Source organism: Choloepus didactylus, chromosome 7, assembly GCF_015220235.1.
Source record: "Choloepus didactylus isolate mChoDid1 chromosome 7, mChoDid1.pri, whole genome shotgun sequence".
Classification (NCBI taxonomy): Eukaryota; Metazoa; Chordata; class Mammalia; order Pilosa; family Megalonychidae; genus Choloepus; species Choloepus didactylus.
The window spans coordinates 50029148-50055416 of record NC_051313.1 but is presented as its reverse complement, the minus strand read 5'-3'; the positions used below and the strand labels follow the sequence as shown (position 1 = coordinate 50055416).

Genomic DNA, 26269 nt, shown 5'->3' with positions numbered 1-26269 from the left:
ATTTTAGCATATGTGCAAAACCGGTTCTTTGGGGGCCAATTAATAGTAAGAAAGATTCATGGCAGACCTTTTACTGTTTAATTTACTATGTAAGAACTCCATGAATCTGAAAAGTTGACCTTTCACTTTTCTGACTAGACTGTCAATAAGTAACTCCACAAAAATGAAATAATTTAGAATTCTAGTTTTAGTATGTGATTTAAAACTTTAATGTCAAATGCCATTTTGTTAACAGAATATAGAAACAAGAAGTTATGGTACATCTTGCTTTCTTTGGGTCCACTAAATGCCAGCTACAATGCAAAACGGCAAAATCTTGATTACTCACAACAGAACATGTTATATTTAGGCATCTGGCAACAATTACATTCGCAGATGAAAAAACTAAGACACGTTATTGTTTCCCTGGTGGTCATTATCTCTGCTAGGATCAAAAAGAAAATGTACAAATAGAATGGAATGAATGAAACTGCAAATACAAGACAGAACATGTTGACTTGTACATGTTTTACAAGAGATATTTTAAACATGGACTGAAGGAGTCGCTAGATACCCTTGGATTTTGTAGTAGGTGTTCCTTTTAAAGTGCTCAAATAGTCAAATTATTTGATTGAATTGCCTGCTAGAATGCAGAACTAGCCATTCACGATACTTATTTTTGACACTGCAGTTATGCCTCCATCTTAAAAAAAAAATTCAATGCCACTTAATGCCCCTCAAAGTTAGACTTCTTTTAAAATTTTTTTTTATAGTATTTAAAAAAAAATATGGATTGAAAATATCACTATGGTGTAATGAAGACATTCAGTGTTTTCTTGCTATGTGGGGAAACATAACAAAACTTAAATAGTACTCTTATCACTCCTTGTTTTAAAAATTAGATATTCTTCAAATAGGATATGAGCTTATACTTTTGTCCATGAAGTTTAACCTGTGGGGAAAGTGCCCTGTTAGGTGGTTATAATAAAAAGGATTAACTGTAAGATACAGGTCCAACAGCTTGTCTTTTGTGCTTCTTAATCATTTAAAAATATCAACAGTGATATATTTATTACTATCTGTGTTAGTTTCACTTCCTAATATGAAAGATTAGCATTACATATTTTTATCTATGTGCCTTAACGACAGCATATTACCAATTTTTAACAATAAATATTTGCTTTTATGTTGAAAGAAAACCTATTTTTGTACTTTTTCTTGAATAAATAGCTACTTGTGAAAGCCAAGTGAATCACTACCTGAGCAACCTTACTAAATATTCCAACCAGAAAACTAGCAAATGATAAAGCATTTTTCGACAAAGCTGGGGTAGTCAATGTTGCTCAAGCTATGAACCCATATTCCATCTCTTAAAGATAAAACTATGTTCAAAAAACCAAAATCAGAAGAAATTTGAACATCAATTATTGAACTTTTTGAAGTTTGCTGCACCAATTCAAACATTGTCTTTTGTGTATGCATAATTATTTTAGATGAAATGAAAATGGGTGGGAAATAATCTTAATATTCCTGCATTTTTTTCTTAACAGTCCACTTGAAGAAATTTCTCTGTACTCGTGGGTTGTAATCTAGGAATGTCCCACTCAAGTTCTTAAATACTACATCACCTCTTCAATTCCAATCTATAGTCATTCCTGGCAAAAATAAAATGTATAAATAAGACTCTCAATCTAAACACGTCAGATATTTTAATAAATTGCTTCGTCTTAGACCACTTCCTTTTCTACACCTCCTAGGCAAAGTGACTTCAACTTAGCTAGTCATCTATTAAAATTCATTAGTTGATTGTAACAAGTCTGCCTGCACACACCAGTCACTCTCATAGCAAGGACTTACTGAAAATAAAAGTATTTTTCACCACGCAAATAAAGCCGACTTCTTTGCAACTCAAGGCAGCCGATCAGATCGGTTGCATAATAGATATTGGGAAGCTGACTGGCGGAGAGCCTTAAGAGGCGAGCAGCTATCTCAGTTTTTCTCACTTAATCTTGGCTTCACGTCAGAAGCTGTGCAGCAGTGCAGTAGAATAGGGCCTGGCAAAACCTGTGAGAGCAAAGAGCCTTTTGTGCTGGGACTGTGGCTTGCTATCGGTCCTCTGTCGTTTCCAAGGCTGAATTTCCCATTGATTTTTCCTCCTTCTTTGCTTCCTCAGGTTCGCGCGGCCGGACATTGTGGGTGTGTGTGCTGGATTTCTCCCGGATGCTCCCCGACTAACATGGATGTCCCACCATCCCTTGCAGTGGAAGGTTGCTCCTTGGCGCAGTGAGTGAAGAACATGCAGCGATTGCTAATGGGTTTGGGAAGCGGAGACTCCTTCCTCTCTCTGTGACCATGCCGTGATCGTGTCTGCGGCCACCACTCGACTCATCCTCATTCCTGCCCGAACCGGGAGCCTAACGCTAGACCGGGGAAGTGGGTGCCGCGCGTGTGGGCACAGAAACACCATGAAGATTATTTCCCCGATTCTAAGTAATCCAGTCTTCAAGCGCACTATTAAACTCCTGCTCTGTTTACTGTGGATTGGATATACTCAAGGAACCACACATGTGCTAAGATTTGGTAAGATTCCCCCGTTCCCCTCCATCGCCTGGAATTCGGTTCAGAGGCAGCCGGATGTAAACAGCGCGTTTGTTTTGCCTGGCGGTGGGCTCCGTGGTTTCCGAGCTGCTTACTGCTCCGTCGTCTCCCGGGGCTTTAAGGAACCTCCTCGTGCTTCTTATTTACTTTCATTTTCACTTATTTATTTCTAGCTGCGGGAGGATGAAGGGAGTGCCAGTGTGTAGTGGTGGTCGCTGCATTACTTCCCACAGTAGCCTGCCACGGAGATGGTGATGACGCTGGGGGCACGGTCGGCCGCCGCGTCTGCGGGTCTCCGCGGGAGACTTTGGGGCTCCGCGGGCTGAGTCGTTCGCGCGAACGTGCGCGCTGGGGCTGCACGCCTCCCGGCTTGGGGGGCTGATGAGTTAATATCTGGTAACTCTGGCGAGTTGCGACTGTCGGCTTCCTTCCAGTAGCCTCACGCTCAAGTGAAAGGCGCTGACCCGTTTGATTTTTTAAGTCTTTTATCAGAGAGTCTTTTTGGTTAATGTCACTGTTTTTCAAGTCCCTGGCCCCCTTACCAGGACGCAGAGCTTTTAAAAATATTGTTGTGACGTTCAAGGTTCTACTTAAGAGGAGACTGCTTTTTAACCTGAGCGACATAGCCCCATAAGAAAAGGTGTGTGTGTGTGTGTGTGTGTGTGTGTGTGTGTGTGTTGTGTGTTTAACTTGCTGAGATCCCATCTCCCTGGTCCTGCACTAATAAATGATTAACGGTGGCGGTGGTTGGCCCGGGGGTTTGGGGTGTGAGTGTAAGTCTGTATCTTTATTTTATGCTGGCGTGATAAAAGAGCCGAAGCAGCGGTTATATTTTAGGGGAATCTGTCGCTTTCCTTAGGAATTACGATTTCCTTAGAGGTCAGAGGAAAAATGAACGTGGGACTTCAGTGAAAACCTTGATTAGAAGGTTTGCTTGGAGAAAATGAAGCGTGGGCAATGCTCACCGGCTCTTGGTGGCCAAAGGAGTGAGTTTTAGTAGGAACAGAATTAGTTAGGGAAAGTTCCCTAAAGTAGGTAAGAGAGTGAGGCGAAAGCCAAGCAAGTAAATGCTCCCACCATAGGGGTCTCCTTTGACAGTTCAAGTGGATTGAGGCCAGAGAGTGCAGGAAACCGTGTAATCTTGAGGATGTGTGTCTTTGAGATAAAAAGCAGATAGTCACTCAGTCAAATTTAAATGGAAGAGTGACTGTGTGCATCTCCTATTATGTCAACAGCATCTTTTGTCTTTCCATTCTCTTATATGCTTTTTCTCAAATGATAAAATTCACCATCTTTCTCAGGCTTTGTGGAGCCAGGGTAGAAATGCTTTTTCATATATTAAAAAAGGGATCCCCTTTCATCTCCCTTTCCCACAGCCCCCACACCTGAGTCAAGACTGGTAATGACAAAAAAAAAAAAAAAAAAAAAAAAAAACAATGGGTTATGAATTCCTGAATTCCTACTGATGTAGTTTTCCTACCTTCTTCATGCCTTTAGATAGTACTTCAGCATGTTGCTCTTAGCAACAAGCATCTACAGGAATGCTTATTTCTCTGGACTGGTTTAAACAGATCCACATATCACTGCAAATTGTGTGTGTGTGTTTGTGTGCATGTTTGGCAGTTCTGCTTCAAGTTCGGTAAGTGCTTTAGTCTGGTAGTATTGCTGAATATTTTGAGCAGCACAACCTACTTATTTGGAGTCCTGAGGTGGATTCTGATGTGTATTTGTGAATGAATGTGCATTGGTAACCATGTTTCTAGACCAGGTGGAAAAAAATAGATTTGGAGGTGGAAAACTGCCACCAATACTCTAAAGATTTAATTATTGCTGCTCTGGTCTTGCAGCACAATACTGCTGAATCATTAGATTGTTACATTCGCTGATCATTTCATATTTTCATATTAAAAATCATGGGGACTGTAACAGAGTAACAGCTTTCTAAAACAGCTGATACATACACAAAAATACATTTTCCTAGACCATGGCTTACTAAGAATGTTCTCAAGAAACAGGGTATTAGGTAAAGACCTCCCCACCTCTCCCTTGACACCCTAAACCAACAGTTCAATTTCTACATAGCCTGTTATTTTCTCCATTAACTTCAAACATCTTCTACGTGGAGATCCATTTTCTCTGATTTTGTCCTGAGTTGTGGGGAAGGACTATGTACATTTTAATCATTGGACCATTTCCATGTTGGAGCTACTGTGATGCAATGATGGGAATTTTATCTTCTGGCGGAAACATGTTCTGAGTGTACTGCATGGTTGGATGGTTGGTAGGGCGCGTACAAGCCACTCTTGAGAAAGCTTATAATCAAGTTTGGCCCAAACGGCGAACCAGAGTCTCATTCCTGATCCTGTGCCTTGGAAGGTAAGGGGTTGCAGTTGCTGGTGCAGCCGCTGCCCTTGGGCAGCGACGGGCCGCCTCTGCGCGGGAGGCGTCACGGAGCGCCACCCGCTTCTCCCAGAGAGCCTGGTAGCCGCTAGCCGTCCGGCGCCTCCGCGGCGGCGCTATGGCAACCGCAGAGCAGGGCCCGGTGGCTGCCCCAGCCCCCCATCCAGCTGGTAGTGGAAATCCATCGTCTTGGGTTTGCTGCTGTCCTTCCCCTCGCTCCAACTATGGTGTAACTCTACCCTGCTCCCTATCACCGTCTGTGGAGAGACATGAAGCCCCCGCTGAGAGTGCTGACCCTCGCCGCGTCCTTCACCTCCCTCGCGTCCTCCGCGCGCGCGTGTACACGTACGTACACGTACACACACACACACACACACACACACACACACACACACCAGAGTGGGCAGTTACGCGCTCTCCTAGGAGCACCGCGACTTTGACACAACGAACTCCTCTTCAGTGCCCAAGAAAACTTCCTGCAGTTGATCAGGGATATCTCTGGCCAGATCCCCCCCTCCTCCTTCCTCCTGGCTCCCGCCCGGCTGCGCACCCCGAAATGCTCTTCCGCCGCCACTTAGCAAACCTCCTGGAGATGTCTCCTGAGCGCCGACCCTAGAGCGCTTTCCCGGAGCTTTAACGCAGTCGAGGGCTCGGGCGGAAGCGAACTGAGGGTCAGCCAAGGGTCAGCAACTCGCGAGCGGACGGGCGAGCGGGCGCCTTGCCGTGGGTCGCGGTGGTCTCCGGGTCTTCGATCCTGGCTCGGCACAGCTTGGCTTCTCCCGGGCGTTCACCCAGAGAGCATGTTGTCGGGGGCAAAGGGCATCTCGGAAGGTTAGAAGGTCAGTTCCCCGATCCCAGGCCGCGTCCGACATCCTTGGGACGGCTTGTCTGAGCTTAGAGGGTACAACGTCCCCAGCCAGGCCTCTCCGGAGTGCTCGCGCTTCGGGGTGCAGTGCGTCCCCGCCCTGAGTAAAGGAGGCACCTCTGTTTCTCCACAGCTGCCTCCGGGGCTCGCCGCTGGAGAGAGCGAAAGCGAGAGCCTTCCATCCGCGGGGGCGTGGTTCTTAATTCCGTGGTTTCCCAGTGGAGCTGGTGCGGTTTGGCCGGACTTGAACGTTTCTTGTTTTGTTACTTTTAGCCGACCTTGTCTTACGCGACTCCTCCGGCCCCTGCCCTTGGGGAAGCGCCGGGAGGCCGAGAAACTGGCGGGGCTCGGCCCAGGGCTCGCCTCCCGCCCGCAGTCTGGGTTCTTTGTCACGTTTAAGATCTTCTCTAAGGAATCACTCCCACAGCCACCACCTGTTTACGATTTTCGCGATCAGGGTGTTTTCAGAGCCTTTATTTGAATCGTAATTTAGGACGCCATGAACAAACTTATGCGCCCAAACTTTCTCCCCAACTCCTGGGAAACTTTTCCAGTACAGTCTTTTCTGAGGGGCTGAGCATAAGCTAGGCCACGTCCTCCCTTGTGATATTTCGACCTAACGTTTCTCTTAAGCAAGTCTACAGAGTGGCTGTCTTAAAAGGTTGCCCAGTATAAGTCTTCCCTGCCTCCGCGCGAAGTCATCTCCAGGCGCTCACGCCGAAGGTAAAGGCATCCCCAGCAGGCAGCTCAGGGTTAGCTCATCCCGCGACGTGAGAAAAACGGAAAAATTCCTTTGGAAGTACCCCATTTTTGTTGGGCATCTCACATGCTCCCAGATAATAATTAGTACCAGATGTCCTACAACATCGAGTAGTGTGAGTGAATTGACTGAGCTTAGAAGCCGCCACTCTCTACAAGTTCTTTGAAAGATTTTTCTTCCTTTGGGAGGTGAGGTGGGCGGGAGGGAGGAGTGGCCTTACATCTGGTAGTCGGAAAACTGACTTTCGGGAGGCGGGGATAGGGGAGTAATTGGGGCTACTCTCCGAAATAAAGACTAAACACCTGTTCAGCTGAGCTCTGGGAAGCAAGAGAGGGAAATATTTCTAAGAATCGCCAACACAACAGCCACACTTTTTAAAAGATCTGTTGTTTTTTCTCATAAGTTTCTCACTTATTTTAAAGCGTCAAAGAATAACCCTGATGTGATAGATTCATCAACGGAGTCACAATCATTTTAGCAAACGACTTTGAGAAAGGATCTTTTTGTCCTCTGGAAATAGCACCCCATGTTTACCCAGACCATGGAATTCTACACATTTTCTGACTTTGTGAGGTTGTCTTTCAGAAGGGAACAAGTGTTTATATGTCAGTAGACATTTCTTCAGATAAATTCTGCTTTTTGGTTTAATTCAGGTGATGATTGCAGTGTGTTCATTCCCTGAATTCTCAACTGGCACTGTTTCAACATTTACTCAGCACAGGGAAGTTAATATGAATTGCTCTCACACAAAGGAAGAAAATACCATGGAACCAACCTGGACGTATTGATTATCAGAGCCTTTCAAGTCTATTTACCATTAAATGAAGGGTGTGTGTGTGATAATGATGACATACTCGTCAATGTCATGTAATTATCATATCTGATAAGGAATAGGCTTTGCTGTTTTGTGGTTAGAAATTTAATGTTCAAGTGAGAGGAATAATTTCATTTTCTCCTTTTGTTCTTAGGACTTTACTGTGTTACGGTAGCCCCAATTACATTGATTCCCTGGAAATAGATGATACCTGTTTTTGCATATCACAGTAGAAAGTAGTTGACTGTCTTTCCACTGTACTATACTTAAATCATTAATCTACTGTATGCATAATAACTGGAGTTTGCAGGAGAACTTAGTTGCTCCTCAGTAGAATGTTTAGGTATATTGAAATGGAAGCAGTAATTGTTTTGCATTTGAGTGGTGAAGCTTTATATTCTGTGGGCTTTCAATTTGTGGTCCAGTTATCAAAGTACTAGATGTGTTCCAAATGAATCCTAAACCCTGTATCTTAGCACAAAAGGTAAGGTCAAAAGCCTCTCAAAGTAAAGGAAGTAGGTGAACATCATCATTATTGACTGGTCTAGATTAAGCACTGAACAGGAAGATTTCAATCTGATAACGTCATAGGGCTTTCTGTTTTTCTTTGCTGCTTCTGCTGACAATTTTATAAGGTAATTAAATTGGTTGATTGAAGTCACAGTGGTCATGGGGCGATAAAGACCATTTGGATTTAATGGAATTTAAAACAACAGAGCACTGAACACAACTCTTACCGAACAAGAATTTTAATGGCCCATTCAGGGTGCTGACTAAATAGAATGCCCTTAACAAGTTTAATTGAAAGGGCAAGGCAGATTAGCACTATATAGTCTTTATGGCTGAAGATTGGGGAATTAAAATCATCCCTTTAAGAGACTCATTAATGCATTGTCAAGATTTAATGTAGGTTAAATAAGCTTTCTTCAGACCTTTATCATATACTGTGAACCTAGGTTTAGGACCAAGTTCCACTAGGGAAATATTTCCAAGAGCTGGCTTAATAAATGGAATTATAGGTCTTTCTCACTTCAGAAACAAAAGGAATTTTAAATTCTTTGAAAGTATACAAGATGTTGAGGGTAAGTGCTATTGATTGATCCTTTCTTTTCTGTAACAGAAAAAAAACAGATTTGACTTTTCTTTCAAAATTTTGATATTTTCTTTTTTTCTTGTAAACTAAGCAAAGCTTCTCTGCAGTAGAAAAACTGCAGAGATATTTTGTTTCTATAGTCTCAATATAGTCTTAGGCATTTGGTCTATTTCATGTTGTCTTTTTAATCCTGTCCTTCTTTTTTCTTACTAAAACTTCTGCATTCAGGTGGTTATACTTGAGTACATTCTGCCTCAGGAAAAAGGGTGGCTCATTGCCTTACATAGGAAAAACTAAAGGATGGCCAGTCCCACAGTGGAGAGTCAAGCCTCAGTCTCTTCACTTGAATAGGAGACTTCACCCCTCTACCTGTTCCTTGCCTTATGGAATTGCCTGCTAAAGGCAGTCAGTTCCTCTGATTTTTCCAGAAAAGTCTGAAACCCAATTTTTCATATAAAAATGTATCAAATTTAAATTACACACAATTTTTAAATTCATTTTAAGAACGCTGATTTGGCCAAACCAAAAGCAGTCAGCAGGTGCATGTGTAGCCCAAGGATTACCAGTTTTCTCCCTCCTGCTTACCCCACATTCTATAGGTTCTCTAAAGCACACATGCTTTACTCACTCCTCCTCAGTCTCCAAACAAGTAAGGCTTATTTGTCTCTTGCCTCCCACACTTAGGGCCAAATATTTTATATTTTTGCATTTCACAGTGACAATTGTATAATCTGATAAAACCAACCCATATTAATATGAATGGATGTTAGAGAAGACTCTCAAAACCTTTCTACAGTGTATTTTATTTTTCATTTTTTATTTGTATCCAGGGCTTTGAGAATCTTCTCTAATCGTAGCAACATTCAGTTATAGCATTAACTATTAGGTTTCTGCCCATAGATTGATTGAAATCCTTTATTTCCTTAATTAAAACTGAGCATTTCTTTCTTTCTGAATTTAATAGCAAACCAGGGCATTAGCTAGCAGGACCACTCTGTGAAGATCAAAGGGGTCTGAAGAGGTTATGTCTTTCAGATATTTTTCCCACTGATACATATAATCCTATCATTAATCTTTCTTTTCCGTTAAGCACTTGCCCTTTTCTCTGGCCATGTTTTAAGGCAAGAATGTTTTGGAAGGGAGAGCACATGTCCCAAAGATGAGTTTATTAGATCAATTGATTCTGTCTGTGACAGAGATGCTCCGGTACAAAGGGAACACTGGGTGCCTAAGGGAGTGCTGAGTGATTAGCAGTGATGTGGAGTGGAGGCAGAGAAAAGAGAAGTAAAATGCCAATTGATGCACAGTCTTTTCTAGAATTACTGCCTGATACGCCAAGGCTTTGGAAATTGATCCTTTTTGCTTGTATCCGTCCAGTTATTTAAGCATATGTGATTATTTCAAATATCACTGATATTCTTACATTGACATATCTCCTGCCATTTGGAAGGGTCTTTAAATGCTTTTCACACCTCTTTTAAATAAATGAGATACTTTTTTTAGCATTGAACTAAAGCAAGTATTTGGAAGGTTTTGCCTTAATTCCCTTTTCTGTCTCCAGCTTAGTTATTCTCGGTCCTTGACCCATCACGATGGGAATGTCACTCAGCTAAAATGATCAAATAAGTAAAACCAATATTAAAGAAATGTTCTGCTTCTGAAGCTTAAACATAGTCATGCACATGTGGTCTATTTTGTGTTGTCTTTTGAATTCTGCCCTTCTTTTTACATACTGAAACTTCTGCATTCAGATTATCATACTTTTTAGCGCATTCAGGTTCCTTCTGCAGAGGAAATGAAATGGAAAATATCTCAGGATGAATGAAAAACTATAGAACCTATAATGTCAAAGCTAGAGGGAAACATCTTGAAGTATAGTAACCTAAATTTAGAGATTAATTGGCAAGGGCAGTTAAGTGGTTTGTTCTGGGTCACAGATAGTTAGTATCTTGATTTTAAGACCAAAACATGAGTATCCTGACTACCAGCCTAGTGATGTTTTCCACTAAATTATGCTGTTTTCCCAGTGTAACCTGATTCACTTCAGCCATCCAACTCCTGTGCTTTATGTCATTTTTAGGAAGTGTCACTGGTTCTGGAAGCTACCCTAAACATTTGTCTTTTTTTTTTTTTTTTTGATAGAAGATTATCTCATAGTTTATCTTTCCTTTTTCTGTAGCTTTTTCCAATCCATGCTTGCTATGGTTTTCCTTTCCGTTGTGTCCAAAATCTTTTTCCACATTAATTCATCCAACAGATAGTAATTGAACATGTGTCAGACACTTGGTAAATAGAATTCTAAGACTAAGATACTGACCTCAAGGAGTTTATAATCCAGTTAAAGAGAAAAGATATATACATTTTAAAGTGTTACAGAAAATATATGCAATAGTGTTTTAAAGGAAATTATTATGGCTTGGATTTTTATAGGAAAGATGTGACTCTGGCTGGGTCCTGTAAAAAAAAAACAAAACACAAAACTCTGATGGGTGAGGGCAGGGAAAAATGTATCATTGATGGAAAACTCAGCATAAGAAAAATAATTTAGGTAGAAATTAAGGAGGTGTGCTTTGGGACACAGAATGGGCCCAGACCTGTGGGGAGATGGATAAGGCCTTGATTTTTCACAGCTTTCCTGTCTAGTTTACAGAGTTTGGACTCCTCTCTAGATCCTGGAAAAGCTTTGAAGGTAAGCTGATGGACTGACTTGGCTTGCAGCAGAAAGTCAAGTAGTTTCTGTGTTAATTGCTTGCATATTGTAGAGAATAAGCAGATCTCTGTTCTGTCTTCCTGAAATGGAAGTGAAGGATCCATCCTTGTCCTTGATCACTGAAACCCTTAAGAAATTCTTGGTCTGTGATCACAGATAACTTCCTAAGGAAAATTCTGGAAAAAATAAAGCAATATCTTTCTAACACATGGGCAGATCAAATGATCAAGCAAGAAAAAGTTGACAGTTATTCTCAAGGAAGTTATATTTGGAGGACAATTTAACATTGTATGCTTTTTGCTTATGTTGAATGAAATTAGGCACTGTTCATTAAATCTTTTGTGTTTTTATCTATTTATAATGGGACAGTTGGGTACCTGAATAGTACTTATACATAACAAACACTCAATATGTATTTGTCTAATTAAATTGAAACATTTTGTGGGAAAGAAGAACTGTAGTATGGTCTTCTATAAATATAAGGATTGCTAAGGGGGTAAAGAGGGGAGCTAATAAGCTAAAAATTTCAATCTAATTCAGTAAGTATTGAGTGCCTCAAGAAGCATCATTAGCTTTTTGAGGGATACAATAAATTGGCTCCCAGGAATTCTCAATATTTTATATCTAATTCCAAGAGATCTCCATTTCCTGAATTAATTCTATCTAACCACTATATATTATATAATAAAATTGTTTTAACCAGAATTAAAAATTAAATTAAAATTTAAAACAATTATATTGGAATCGTTGCATTAGTAGTATTTTCTAGTTTGACATGAACTTGGGACCCCAGATCCTGAGTTTATTGGCTTGTGTCATGAATTTTACTCTTAGTTCTGTCATCTAGTGGACTTGACTTCCCTTTCTGTAGTATGGGATAATATTTTGCATCTGCTTATCTTCCAAGAATAATATCTGAATAGGAAAATATACTGAACTCTGAACGTCTTGTCCAAAAAGGTCTTTGGGAGTTGAAAGTATAATTGTTTATTTACTGTTTATGTGTGGAATAAAGTAATATTAGTATCACTCATATATATTTCATTCACCTTTTTAGATGGTGCATAAATATGTAAGATCCTCTGTCTTTTCTAAATTATTCTTGAATACTCTTTCTCGAATGCCTCTGAAGCTGTTACAAACAGCCAGAAAAGGATTTGTTGGGTGCTTTCTTCTCATTTGGTAGTTTTATAGATCAGCAAGTCCATAGTTGCTTTTTCTTCTTTAAACACCAGGACTTTAATTGGCATTCATGAACGAGGGTCTAGGGCAAAATATGGCTATGCTAAATTTTTAAGCAAGTATCTAAGATGCAAGTAAGAAACAAAAATAACAAGCAAATCATGCCATGTTCTGTAGTTTAAGATGTTTCACTTTTTCACAACTGCATAGTTCTAGTTTGCTATTGCACACATTTTCTGAAAAGCTGTGCCTGATTTCATGTAAACTTTATTCTTTATCTATCTGCCTATCATGGATTGTTAGCTAATACTCAAGGTTTGCAGATACATATGTGACTGTATATAATCTGTTTGTGTTGATTTGTTGGGGGGGGGTCTCACAAAAACTGATTTGCTATATTTTTGTGAAGTATATCAGTGGGATTTTTTGAGGCTGCTTATCAAGGAGCTGTTTTAGGCAATCTTTCTAGAACTTACTCTTTGAGGTAGAACAGATTGTTATGCTACCCCTAGACTACTAACCTCACTATTCTTTCCAAAGACTCCTCTAAACCGTCTTTGGGTTTTTTTTTTTTTCCCAAAGATCTATCCCAGTGTTGGGAGGAGGCTTAACAATTAACATAGGGATAGGTAAGAAGAGATGAGAGCCCTATCAGAGAGTCCAGAGAGTCATTTGAAAGAAGTGTATTGAATTCATAATAGAATTTTATATTTGGAAAAATTGTTTAAATTTCTAAAACTTAAGAATGTGAAGTTAGTTAGGTAATTTCCTGGCTGGTGATGATGTGCTCATTTTGGGTCATTGATTCTCAGTTTCAGGGGTGAGATGGAGGAAAGTCAGTCTCAAGAATTTTGTGTTAAACTCAAGAGGGATTAACCATTCTTTAAAATCTAGAGCAAGTTTTGCTTCCTCCAAAAGGTCTATTCAATTCAAGCATTGGCAGGAGAATTCATTCAGATCAGTGGTTCTCAAACCTTGTTTCATTACTGGAATAAGCTTTAAATAATTTAGATCCCAGGTCCCCCAATCTGGTGATTCTGTGGTTCAAGATGTTTCACTTTTTCACACAGCTTAGTTTATGGGTGTGCTTTAGTTAACTTTATTTTAGAAAACTCCTCAGTAACTGTAGTTAAAAGAAAAACAAACAGACTCTCAGGCAGATTGAGAAACACTGAGATAGATAATCGTAAGGATTAAAATTCTATGATTCCTTTGTTTATAATGGCAGGTGCTTCTGTCAGAGCTTTCTGGATTGGTGGTTGATAATCAAGACAAAATTCTGTAAAACAATGAGTAAATTTTGAAGATAACAGATGGCATTTGGATATTTTAACATTCTCACAGAACACACTTACTGTTAGGCCCTTAGCACATCACTGAAGGGCTGATTCAAAACCTAAGCATTTAGAATATTCATTCCCATGTAACCAACCCTGTAGCCCAAAGGAATCTTTAACAGGTGTTGTTTTACAAATAGTGTCTAAGATGATGTATGGTTGTGAGCCTTTTCCCACTTTCCTACCACTAAAGGAGCCCCTAATAGATCATTTTAAAAATTTGTCTTCCCAAACTCTACCAGGAAAAATTTCCAGGAGACTTCTGCTCCAGTTGAGAGGATCCTAACTTTTCAGTTGCCAACAATACATGTTAGTCATGAAAGTTAGACTGAAAACAGAGTCCAGCCCAGTTGGTATTCATCAGAAATCCTTGGGCAATACCACTCACGTGCCTCAACCGTTGCTTCCATTACATTCCTCTGTTACTTGTCCATTACACTTTCAGTACACATTGCTTCCATTACACCCATCATTGCTGGGTCAATGTAGCCAAAGATGAAATCTGGATACTACATCTGGAATCAAATCAGAATCTTATTGAGTGTGTGCTGGGGGGGATGCATGTGTGCATGTGTATTTAGATGGATGCTGTCAATAGTTATATATATTGCCTTATTATTCAAACCAATAATATCTTTATCTACCCAAATTATTGATAATATATTTTCTCTATTATCTACTAGGTAAAACACATCAGCTCATTAGCTATATTCCTAAAATGAAATTTTCCATTTTTGAAATTTTATACAGAGTTGTGTATGAGACACCTTATTGATGGTACAATTTAAAAATATGGTGCAAAATAAAAATTATAAATTGGTTAGAGATTCTAATGTATTAAGCTCATCGTAAATCAAAACCACAATGAGATACAATTTCAAATAACAGGCATTGGGGAGGATATAGAGAAATAGAAATACTCATTCATTGTTGGTAGGAATGTAAAATGGGACAGCTGCTGTGGAAAACCATCTGGCGGTTCCTCAGAAAGTGTAGAATTACTGTATCACCCAGCAATACCATTACTAGGTATATACCCCAAAGAATTGAAAGCAGGGACTTGAAGAGATATTTGTGCATCAGTGTTCGTAGCAACATTATTCACAATTGCCAAAAGATGGAAGCAACCCAAGTGTCCATCAGCAGATCAATGGATAATCAAAATGTGGTATATACATACAGTGGAATATTATTCAGTTATAAAAGGAAATGAAGTTCTGAAACATGTGACAACATGGATGGGCCTTTAAAACTTCATGTTGAATGATATAAGCCATACATATGAGGATGAATATTGTATTATCTCACTGATAAAATAATTAGAATAAGTAAATCCATAGAGTCAGAAACTAGAGTACAGGTTACCATGGACTGGGTGATGGTAGGGAATGGGGAGTTAATGCTTAATGGGTACAGAGTTTCTATTTGGGGTCATAGAGAAGTTTTGGTAATGCATAATGGTGATGGTAGGACAACATTGTGAATATAATTAACACCCCTGAATTATGTATACAATGTGGTTAAAAGGTGGAATTTTAGGTTGTATGTATGTTGCTAGAATAAAAATAAAAATAATAAAACATAGGACTAGACAACACAAACAGTGAACCATAATGTAAACTATGAACTATAGTTAATACTATAATAATAATTATAATAATTATCAATTTTAACAAAGGTACCACATGAATGCAAAGTGTTAATGACATGGAAAACTGCATATGGGGGGAGGGGTATAAGACCTCTGTATTTTCTGCATAATTTTTCTGTAAACCTACAACTTCTATAATAAACAAAATCTTTTCAAATGTCTGCCAGCTAAGAATGTTTTTTACATTTTTAAGTGGTTGGAAAAATTCAAAAGAAGACTAGAATACAAGACACATGAAAATTCTATGAACTTAAATTACAGTGTTAATAATTAAAGTTTTATTTTTAAAAATAAAAAAATCATCATAATCTTATGTTAGTGACAGTTTTACACTAAATGTTAAAGAAACCCATCAAGTTAATTTTTTCTGTTATTCCTAATAAGTTTTTTTTGGACTCCCTTATGTTTACAAGTATGTGTTTGGATGTTTTCAATTCTTTTAATAATGAACAATTCATAGGGCACTGAGCAGTTGACAGCATGTAAATATGTAATTTCAAGGAAATGTATCCAATGGTGCGCAATTCTCTGGAAGGCAAACTATGAAGAATGGCTTTGTTGGGCATGAATTTCACAGCATGTTACATTCATAGGTATTCGTTCAACTATAGTTCTAGAATTACTATGCCTTTGACCTTTCCATTTGTGTAGTAGTAGGAATTTATATATTCATGCAGGATTTGAAAAGAATATTTGAAATAGAGAATAAAAATTAATACATTTACATTTATTCAAGTATATTCATTTATTGGCTTTAGTTAGGAGTCTCTGATTTTAAAAACTTGATAGCTACAAGTAAATATTAATGGAAGTAGATTTTCCAAAGTTCTTTGAATTTCATACATCTTTTATTTTCTAGCAGGAAGCCGGACTATGTCAGCATTTTTAATATAAACAAGGATAGAATCTTACCTAAGACTTCAAAATACCATCTTTTGTAAGTGAACAGTAGAGAGAATTCTAACCCTCTAATTTGTTTATTGTTCTTTTGTACTGTGTATATTAGAAGGTCACTGCTTTCGAATATAAAAATATCATTTTATGTTAGTAAGAAAAAACCCTACTTATTCTAAGTATTTTCTTTTGGTGCTGTTATTCTTCAAGAAAAAAGAAAGCAAACTAAATTTATTTATACTAGAAAATAAAGTAACTCTTTATGTTGTTATTGTCAGGTGGATGCTAAAATGTCCTTATCAACCAACTTGTTTCCATTTCAATTCCATTTTTGATTTAATATATACCTTATAATATATTGCATGTTTGTAATAGATACATATCTATACTATTTACATGTCTATGGTTAAACAAGCAATCAGTAATCCAAGTCATAATTTGTTCATTTATTCATTCTTTCATTCATTCATTTAACAAGTGTTTAACTGCTTACCATGTGCCAAGTGCTGAACCAGGCACTGGGACACTAAGAATTTGAAAGTAAAAAGAACTGGTCTCTGCATCAAGGATCTTATATTCTATAGCTGTAGGTAGCCACCTAAAAGAAAATTGTAAAACAATGTGACTGGCACACTCAGTAAAACGTAAATAACTGTTCTGTAGTAAAGAGTGACACCTAGCTGGGTCCACAAGGAAGGGTTTCTAAAGCTTGTCGTTTGCATCTTTCTCTAACTTGTGATCCATTGAGGCCTTTACTCAGAAATTCCGTTATTGATGCTAGTGTAGAATGTGCTGTTTTTTCTTCTTCCACTGCCCCCAGAACCAGAAGTCATTGGCTGGCCTCTAGTCTCAAGTCATAGTGTAGTGATACCATTAATGTTTCTAGAGAAAACTGGTCTAAATTACTTTAAGTGTTTGGGTAATTGTTTTAGTTTCCTAGGCTGCTCAAGCAAATACCATGAAATGGGTCAATGGGTCGGGTTAACAATGGTAATTTATTCGCTCACCGTTTTGAGGTGAAAAGAAAGTATCAAGGCGTCATCAAGGTGACGCTTTCTTCCCAAATCTGGTGTATTCTGGGCTGGCTGCTGGTGACCCTTGGTCTTTGGCTCCTCTGTCACATGGCAATGCACATGGTGGCCTCTCTTGGCCTCCCCATTCTCTTCTGGGTTCCATTAAATTTCAGTTCCTTTCTTCATGGCTTTCTCTGTCTGAATTTTATTCTGCTTATAAAATGCACAAGTAACAAGATTAAAAGCCATCCTGATTTAGCTGGCCCCCTCCTTAACTGAGGTAACCTCATCAAAAGGTCCTACTTACAGTGGATTAGATGGATTAGATTTAAGAACATGTTTGTTTTTTTGTTTTTTTTTTTTTCTGGGCTATACACATCTTCAAACCACCACAGTAATGTTTAAGTTAGGATTTAGTGATGTGTCACAGAGGCCTCCAAAAAACAAGACAGACATTCACTTCTGTAGGTTTGGGCAGTTCAGGGGTGGTATGTTGGATCCACAGACTTCTGTAACTCATGCTGCTTCCTGCTTTCTATTCTGGTATCCTTAAGGTGTAGCCTTTTTTCTTATGGTCTAAGATGGAGCTTTGGCGATCACATCCAGTTTCCTAACAGCATGATGAAGGTAGAAATAAAAAGAAGAGTCATGACCTCTCCTTATAAGGACACTTCCTGGATTTTGCACTCATTTCATTGGCAGAAACTTTGTCTCATGGCTGCATCTTGGAGTATGGGAAGTTGAGGATTGAGTCATTATTACAGGAAGCTTTGTACCCAACTGAAAATCCTGGGGTCTATTCCCATAGAATTCATGAAAGTACCTACTAAAGGACTGCTTGGCAGTCTCTGCGATAGGCATCCAAGTAAACATTTCAGAAAGGAGTTCTTTAGAGTTTTTAATTCTTTTCCCGGTTATGAAGTAATGCTTTTTAGCACATTTGGAAAATGTTGAGAAGGATAAAAATGAAAATAAAACCTCCCACAATCATACCATTCAGAGATAACCATACTTACTGTTTTATTTCTCTTCATTGCCTTTATATATATATATATATATATATATATATAGAGAGAGAGAGAGAGAGAGAGAGATTGTTCACATACCATACAACTATCCAAAGATCCGAAGGGTATAATCAGTGGCCCATGGTACCATCATACAGCTGTGCATCCATCAACAGAATTAATTTTTTTTCAATTTTAGAACATTTTCATTACTTCAGAAAAGAAAGACAAAAAAAAGGAAACTCAGATCCTCCCATACCCCTAACCACGCCCCTCTCCATTATTGATTCATAGTTTTGGTATAGTACATTTGTTACTGTTGATGAAAGAATGTTAAAATACTGCTAACTGTCGTACATAGTTTGCAATAAGTATATATATTTTCCCTATATGCCTCTCTATTATTAACTTCTAGTTATAGTGTCATACATTTGTTCTAGTTTGTGAGAGAGATTTCTAATATTTGTATACTTAATCTTGGACATTGTCCCCCACAGGATTCACTGTTTTATACATTCCCATCTTTTAATCTCCAACTTCCCTTCTGGTGACATAACGTGACTCTGAGCTTACCCTTTCCACCACCTTCCCATGCCTTTCAGCACTGTTAATTTATTCTCACAACATGCTACCATCACCCCTGTCCATTTTCAAACGTTTAAGTTCACCCTAGTTGAACATTCTGCTCATAATAAGCAACCGCTCCCCATTCTTTAGCCTCATTCTATATCCTGGTAACTTATATTTCATGTCTGTGAGTTTACATATTATAATTACTTCATATCAGTGAGACCCTGCAATATTTGCCTTTGTGTATCTGTCTTATTTCACTCAATGTAGTGCCCTCAAGGTTTCTTCATCAACTCATTTCTTTTAAGATGGTTTTGTTCACACGCCATACATTCCGTCCTAAGTAAATAATTGTTGGTTCACTGTATAGTTACATATTTATGTATTCAGCGCTATCACCACTCTCTATATAAGGACATCTCCATTTCCTCCACAAAGACAGGGGAAGAGTCAAAGAAGGCAGAGAGGCAAAAGAAAAAGAAAAGACAAAGAGAGAAAAAACAAACAAAAAATAAAAAAAAACAAAAGTTGATAGCTAGAAAGTGACAAAAGGAAAGATAGCATTAACCTAAAGTAGAAAAGTCAGACAACATCACCAATGCCAGGAGTCCCATACCCTTCCCCTATTCCCCACCCCTCCCATATGCATTTAGCTTTGGTGTATTGCCTTTGTTATATTAAAGGAAACATAATACAATGTTTCTATTAATTATAGTCTGTAGTTTGCATTGATTGTGTTCTCCCCCCAATCCCACCCTGTTTTTAACACCTTGCAATGTTGACATTCATTTGTTCTACCTCATGTAAAAACATATTTGTACCTTTTATTACAATCATTGAGCACCCTAGGTTTCCCTGAATTACACAGTCCCAGTCTTTATCGTTTGTCTTTTGTTCTGGTGTCCCACATGGTCCCAGCCTTCCTCTTTCAACGATATTCACAGTCATCTTTGTTCAGTGTATGTACATTGCTGTGCTACTGTTTCCCAAATTTGTTTTCCAAACCTCTCACTCCTGTCTTTTCCTTTATGTCTGCAGTGCTTCCTTTAGTGTTTCCTGTAGAACGGGTATCTTGTTCACAAACTCTGTCATTGTCTGTTTGTCAGAGACTATTTTAAGTTCTCCCTCATATTTGAAGGATAGTTTTGCTGGATATAGGATTCTTGGTTGATGGTTTTTCTCTTTCAGTATCTTAAATATATCACCCTACTTCCCTCTTGCCTCCATATTTCTATTGAGAAATCTGTACATAGTCTTATCAAGCTTCCATTGTATGTGATGGATTGCTTTTCTCTTGCTGCTTTCAGGATTCTCTCTTTATCTTTGACGTTTGATAATCTGATTATTAAGTGTCTTGGTGTAGGCCTATTCGGATCTATTCTGTTTGGGGTATGCTGCACTTCTTGGATCTGTAATTTTATGTCTTTCATAAGAGATGGGATATTTTCATTGATTTTTTCCTCTACTATTGCTTCTGTCCCTTTTCCCCTGGGACACCAGTGATACGTACATTCTTGCTTTTTGTTTTGTTCTTAAGTTCCTGGAGATGTTGCTCTTATTTTTCCATTCTTTTCTCTATCTGTTCTTTTGTGTTTAGGCTTTCAGATGCCTTGTTCTCCAGTTCCTGAGTGTTTTCTTCTGCCTCTTGAGATCTGCTGTTGTACGTTTCCATTGTCTTTCATCTCTTGTGTTGTGCCTTTCATTTCCATAGATTCTGCCAGTTGGTTTCTCGAACTTCCAATTTCTACATTATGTATGCCCAGTGTTTTCATTATACGGTTCAGCTCTTTTCCGTATGTTCCCTAAACTTTTTGAATTGATTATTAGTTGTTTCAATTCCTGTATCTCAGTTGAAGTGTAAGTTTGTTCCTTTGACTGGGCCATAACTTCATTTTTCTTAGTGTAGGTTGTAGTTTTCTGTTGTCTAGGCATGGTTTCCTTGGTTACCCCAATCAGATTTTCCCAGACCAGAATGGGCTCAGGTCCCAGAAGGAAGAAATATTCAGTATCTGGTTTCCCTGAGAGTGTGTCTTAGAAAATTGGTACACTGTGTGATGCCTCAGGTCACTGTGCTTTTCTGCCCAGCAGGTGGTGCCTGCCAGCCTGTAATTCCAGATTGGTGTAAGGAGGTGTGGCCCATGGCTGTTTTCCCCCAGGTTCTGGGGTCTGGTTCTGAATGGAAGGTGGGTAGTAGAGCTGGGCCCCACCCCTTTCCTCTTAGAGAAGATAGACCCCCCCTAGGTAGACGTAATTAGCATTTCAATGGTCTCTCTCTGCCTGTGCTATCTTCACCCTTGTCTGAGTCAGAGCACTGGGAACTGAAAATGGCTGAGGTTTTCTCTACTGAGCTGAAAAAGGGACAAAAAGTTTCTTTCAGGGGTAGTCTGTGGCGACCCTCCAGCTCTCGAAGTTCAGTTGTCACCCAGAGCCTCTGTTTGCTTGTTGGGGATTTGTAGCTCATAGTGAGTAGTTCACACTCACTCATTAAAACCCCAGTTGGAGCTCAGCTGAGCTATATTTGCTTGCTGGGAGAGAGCTTCTCTCTAGCACCAGGAGGCTTTGCAGCTTGGGCTGTGGGGGGGGAGGGGTCTCCCAGCTTGGATCCCCAGTTTTTACTTGCAGATTTTATGCTGTGATCTTGGGCATTCCTCCCAATTCAGGTTGTTGTATGATGAGTGGACAGTCACGTTTGTCCCCCACAGTTATTCTGGATTATTTACTATTGTTCCTGGTTTTTTTTAGTTGTTCTGGGGGGACTAACTAGCTTCCACTCCTCTCTATGCCAGCCATCTTATATCCTCCTCCTTCATTGCCTTTTAAAATGAAAAGAAAACAAACCTATTTTAGTTGATTATAAACATAATGCAAGTTTATTTTAAAAATGGAAAATACATAGAAAATTATAAGGAAAATATACAGAAACCTCACATAAAATGACATTTGTTATTGATCTTTAAATTTTATTGTACATAATATTTGCTACTTAAATTTTTTTTCACTTAACACTTTATTGTGAACATTTTTCTGTATCGCCAAGTTTATAACATTATTTCTGTAACAAATTTTAACCATGTCTGATTTTTATTATGTGGGCATTTACCATTTATTAGCCATTTATTGTAGGGTCATGAACTTGAGTTTTAGAGTTTGAACCTTGGCTCTGTCCCTTATAGAAGTATATGATTGGGACATGCTGCTGAACCATTATAAGTCTTAGTTTCACCTCCTGTAAAACTGACATTATAAAATTATCTGCACTATAAAGGTTTCTTTTGGGATTAAAAGAAATAACTCACATAAAGTGCTTAGTGCTGTACCTGGCACAACAGTACTTAGTAAGTGTTGACTTAATTAATTAATTGATTTTGCCACACAAGTTACTTGTGTTTTTGTAATTGGCTCATGTTCATTTAGTTCAGATGCTTTCAGCTCTTAAGTTGTTCTCACAAGGTACTTGGACCCCCAGAGAAGTTCTGTGAGGTCTTCCAGGACAGTTGGTACACTTTAGGGATGTGAGGTGCCAGACCGTCAACCAGCTCATCAGCCGGGACACTTGTCATCTGTGGAGTGGGAGACATGCATATCGGATGTTATCGGGGGATGTTACAGGGGTACATTTTATATATATATGTTATATATATATGTGTGTGTGTTCTCTACAATTGTAGGCTAGGGATGATGGTCAGTTTTAGAGGGGGGAGGAAGAAATTTTTAAGCCTTAAGTGTGTGCTAAGCTGAGGTTTTGGAGAGGGCATGCCCCTCCTGCATGTTTCTTAGAGGGCTGTGCAGTCCTGGTACTGATGGGCTTGGGGCAGGGGAGGCACAGCAGCCCCTTCAGCAGCAGTCCCCTCTGCTTTCTGATTCACTAAGCAAATTCCATTTGGTTTACTTGTAAACCACATTATTATCCCTGATGCTTGGTTATTTTCTGTAGGGAGATAGAGTTGTTTTGGGCTTTCAGGAAATTAAATTGAGCTTCAAAATCCACTTCTGCATAACAATTAACATTGTGAAATGGGATATTCCTCAGCGTTTGTTTCCAGGTGAGTTTACCCAATTTTTCCTTTAAGATGTGTTGTTTTAAATAGATTTATTTATTCTATTTATTTAGAGATCATGTATATATATATATATATATTAATTGACTTCATAAATCCCCAGTAAAATGGTATAAAAATGTGTGACTGGAGCCTTCGAGCTAGACTAATGCTGTGATCAAAGGAGTGGGAAATTATGGATAATTATCCTGATAACCAGATGTGTTATTATTAACCTTTTTAGGTTGCCTTTCAGTTCAATATTTTCTGATTTGCCTACACTCAGATACAGGCACAGTGGAATCTTAAATCATAATCACTCCACCTCCCTCTAAAAGAATCTGGATGCAGAATTCTCTTTTGAATATTACCATGAGTCATTTGTCAGTCTTTGAGAGGCTTTTCCAAGTTAGAAGAATCATGAACAGTTAGTAATAATCCACAATTACCCAGAGCCATCAGACTGATCTGGAAGAAGCCTGGACAAAGTGGTCAGAAAGAATGGGATTCTAGGCCCAATTCCACTACTTATAAGTGTGTAACATTAGGCAAGTTACTCAATCTTTAAGCCTCACTATTTTTATTTTTAAAAATGAGGATGCAAACATCTCCCTTTTATGATTGTGGGGGGCTTGCAGGAAATAAAGTCCCTGAATCTTGTAGACATCCAAAAATGTTCCTTCCCATTTTGTTATCCTCACATCTGGGTGTGCAATAGCTGTTGAACAATAGTTAGCTGTCTGTTAAATGCAGAGATTTGTGCATTTATTGACTACTAGTTCTGCTTCTGTGTAGCTGAGATACAAGTTCAGCCTTTGGCTTTTGTCCACAGATCTGAGAGGTGGAAGGCAGACACCTGTAATTATAGCAGCAGTGATGAGTTGCAGCTGAATGGCATAGTGTGTTAAGGCTTTTCTGTGCTGCTTGGCTTGGGCATTGCTATAGTAATTCTCAGAGTTAAGTATTTTAGCAAGTGTTTATCTTTCTGTTATCTACCCTAACATAATCCTAGAATCTCCACAGATTTGCAGGAGTTCTTTTGTTGCTCACTGGCAGCAGATAAGAGGGCCCATTTTTATAAATTAGTCTGTGCAGAGTTTAACAGCCCGATTATGGACTGGTAGCAAATCACACATGAATCGATGGGCTGAACATAGTTTTTCTACTGACAATTTGTAAAATCTTAGATTCTGGTTCCCATGAATCAAAATATTACCCTACAGAAGTCTTAAGACTATAAGCTTTGCAAACGATTGTCTTTTGTTTCATTTCCTTTCTTCAGGTTGAGTGGTCAAGAAGGCAACTGTCCAGGCAATCTTTCAAAAGGGGTGAGGGTGGGGGGAATTGGGTGTTCTGTGAGGATGGTTGTTGGGGAGTTGAGGAAAAGTGAGAGAGGAAATCCCCTTTGTTCACTCTGCCCAATCCCTTTCATCAGACACTCTTACTTGTCCTTCTATTCCTAAATTCTCAGAATGGTCAGTGCTCTCAGCATCAACTGAATGAAAAATAGCTATTCTAAACAGTACATGAAAAATGACACTTAAGAAATCTAAAAGAAAATGACCCCCAAACTCATTATTTTCCATTTTCTTTTCATTTATTTGAGATTCTCAGTAATGGGGTCACCCTGACATAGTAATGGTATTTAACATCTTTACTGGAACTTCTTGAGTCTGCTATTTTTAATATGGTCATGTCTACATGACTTCTCTAGCATTTGAGAGCAAAGATGAGTCTCAGTAGCTGTGCCAAGATAGGGAGGAAGAAATTCTTTTAAAAATCCTAACCTGTTCTCTCTCTAAATTTCCATCCTCTTATTCCCTCCCTGTGGTGAACAGATATGATGCCTTGTCTTTGTTCCTCTTTCTCAATCTGGAAACTGAGCCTACTTTGTTTTATAATATGATCTGTTCTTCATGTTGATGTAGGATCTATTCCCATAACCATTTCACCTTTTTAAGATCCACTTTCACTTCCTTCTACCCGAAGAGTTCAGTGAAACTCTTCCCATATTCATGTAACTCGTAGCTTTACTCAATGGCTGCAATTTCATGCAGGCCTGTGCAAAGAGGCTGTGAAGGGGTGGAGGTATTTTGGCCCTCTGGTTACATAGGAGGATAGTTGGAGTCCTGGCATAACCAGAAACTGTGTAACAACTACCGTGACCATATTTTACAAACCCTAAATCCATACACAGGTCTGGCATGTATTGGTGGGTGTACAGGGACAGTGAAATAGCATGGTTGGAACTGGGAATGTCTCAGTAAATGATACTTGTGTAGGGCTTTGCATTTTATGCATTTGCACACACAGTATGTATTTAATCCCTATTACCCTAAGAACTAGGTATTATTAATCCCCCTTCTTAGATGAGGACACAGGAGTGGAGAACATTTAAGTACCTGGGCCCTAATGTACCAATTATTGAGAATTTTGAAGCTGGCTTAGACTTCTGACACTATGTCTTATGTTTCTTCCATTTCAATACATTTAATTGGATTTAGTGGAATTTCACTGCTGTTTGATTAGGATGTGAGATTCCTTAAGCACATTGTTGGAACTAGAGTAGGTGCTGTGTACTGTAACAAGGGTATCTTCATCAGCTGGATGAGCCATTGCTCTTCTGAAATAGCCCTCCCCAAGCCTTTCCCAATTCTTTTTTCCTTCTTACACAGAGAGGATATTTGAGAAGAACACAAGTTATTTTTATTTATAGAATTATAGCCTAATATTAAGATAATGATGGTGAAATTAATACTATCAGTTATCAGGTTGCTCTTTATTGAATATCTGGTACATGTAAGCTATAGTGGAGGTATTTTTCATTTATCTCATTTAGTCCTCACAGCTACTCTGTCACTCCAATTTTAGAGGTGAGAAAACTGAGGCTCTCAGAGGATAAATGATTTACCTAGGACTTCACCCCTAGAAAGTGTCAGAGTGAGAATTTGAACGCAGATCTGTCTGGCTCCTGAGCTCATGCTCTCTGATCTGCCATGTGCACTTATTCTGGCTTTTGGGTAGGAGTAAGTTCAATAAAGAATTTAAATATCTACAATGTATTCATCAATTAATTTATAAATATTAATTTCATGAGCATAATTTGAATAATATGAAATTCCTAATGTTTGGCCATTTTGAACCTAGAAAAATGGTAATTTCATGTGGTTTAACTCAATGGTTCTTGAAATGTGGTCTGTAGGCTAGTAGCATCAGCATCACCAGGAGCTTGTTAGAAATGCAGATTTTCAGACCCCACCCAGAGTTACTAAATCAGGCACTGGGGATGGGAAAATAAGACCTCTAGGTTATCCTGATGCCCACTAAAGTTTGAGAACTACTGCTTTAGCCTAATATGT

The 26269-nt window shown here is 38.9% G+C and overlaps 1 protein-coding gene across 4 annotated transcripts in view; it reads left to right on the top strand.

Annotated features, from left to right (window-relative positions):
• GRIK2 (glutamate ionotropic receptor kainate type subunit 2) overlaps window positions 1-26269 on the top strand; it is a 774206-nt gene that overhangs the window by 3189 nt on the left and 744748 nt on the right. For 2 of the 4 annotated variants that reach the window (XR_005217912.1, XM_037843289.1), the window contains exon 1: window positions 1927-2559. Coding sequence is in view for 3 of the 4 variants with exons in the window: in XM_037843289.1 (XP_037699217.1) it covers window positions 2445-2559 (115 nt within the window). In the remaining variant the exon portion in view is untranslated. Of the gene's footprint in view, window positions 1-1906; window positions 2560-26269 lie in introns of those variants that run through there. The other 2 variants (XM_037843288.1, XM_037843290.1) reach the window with 2 other exon arrangements.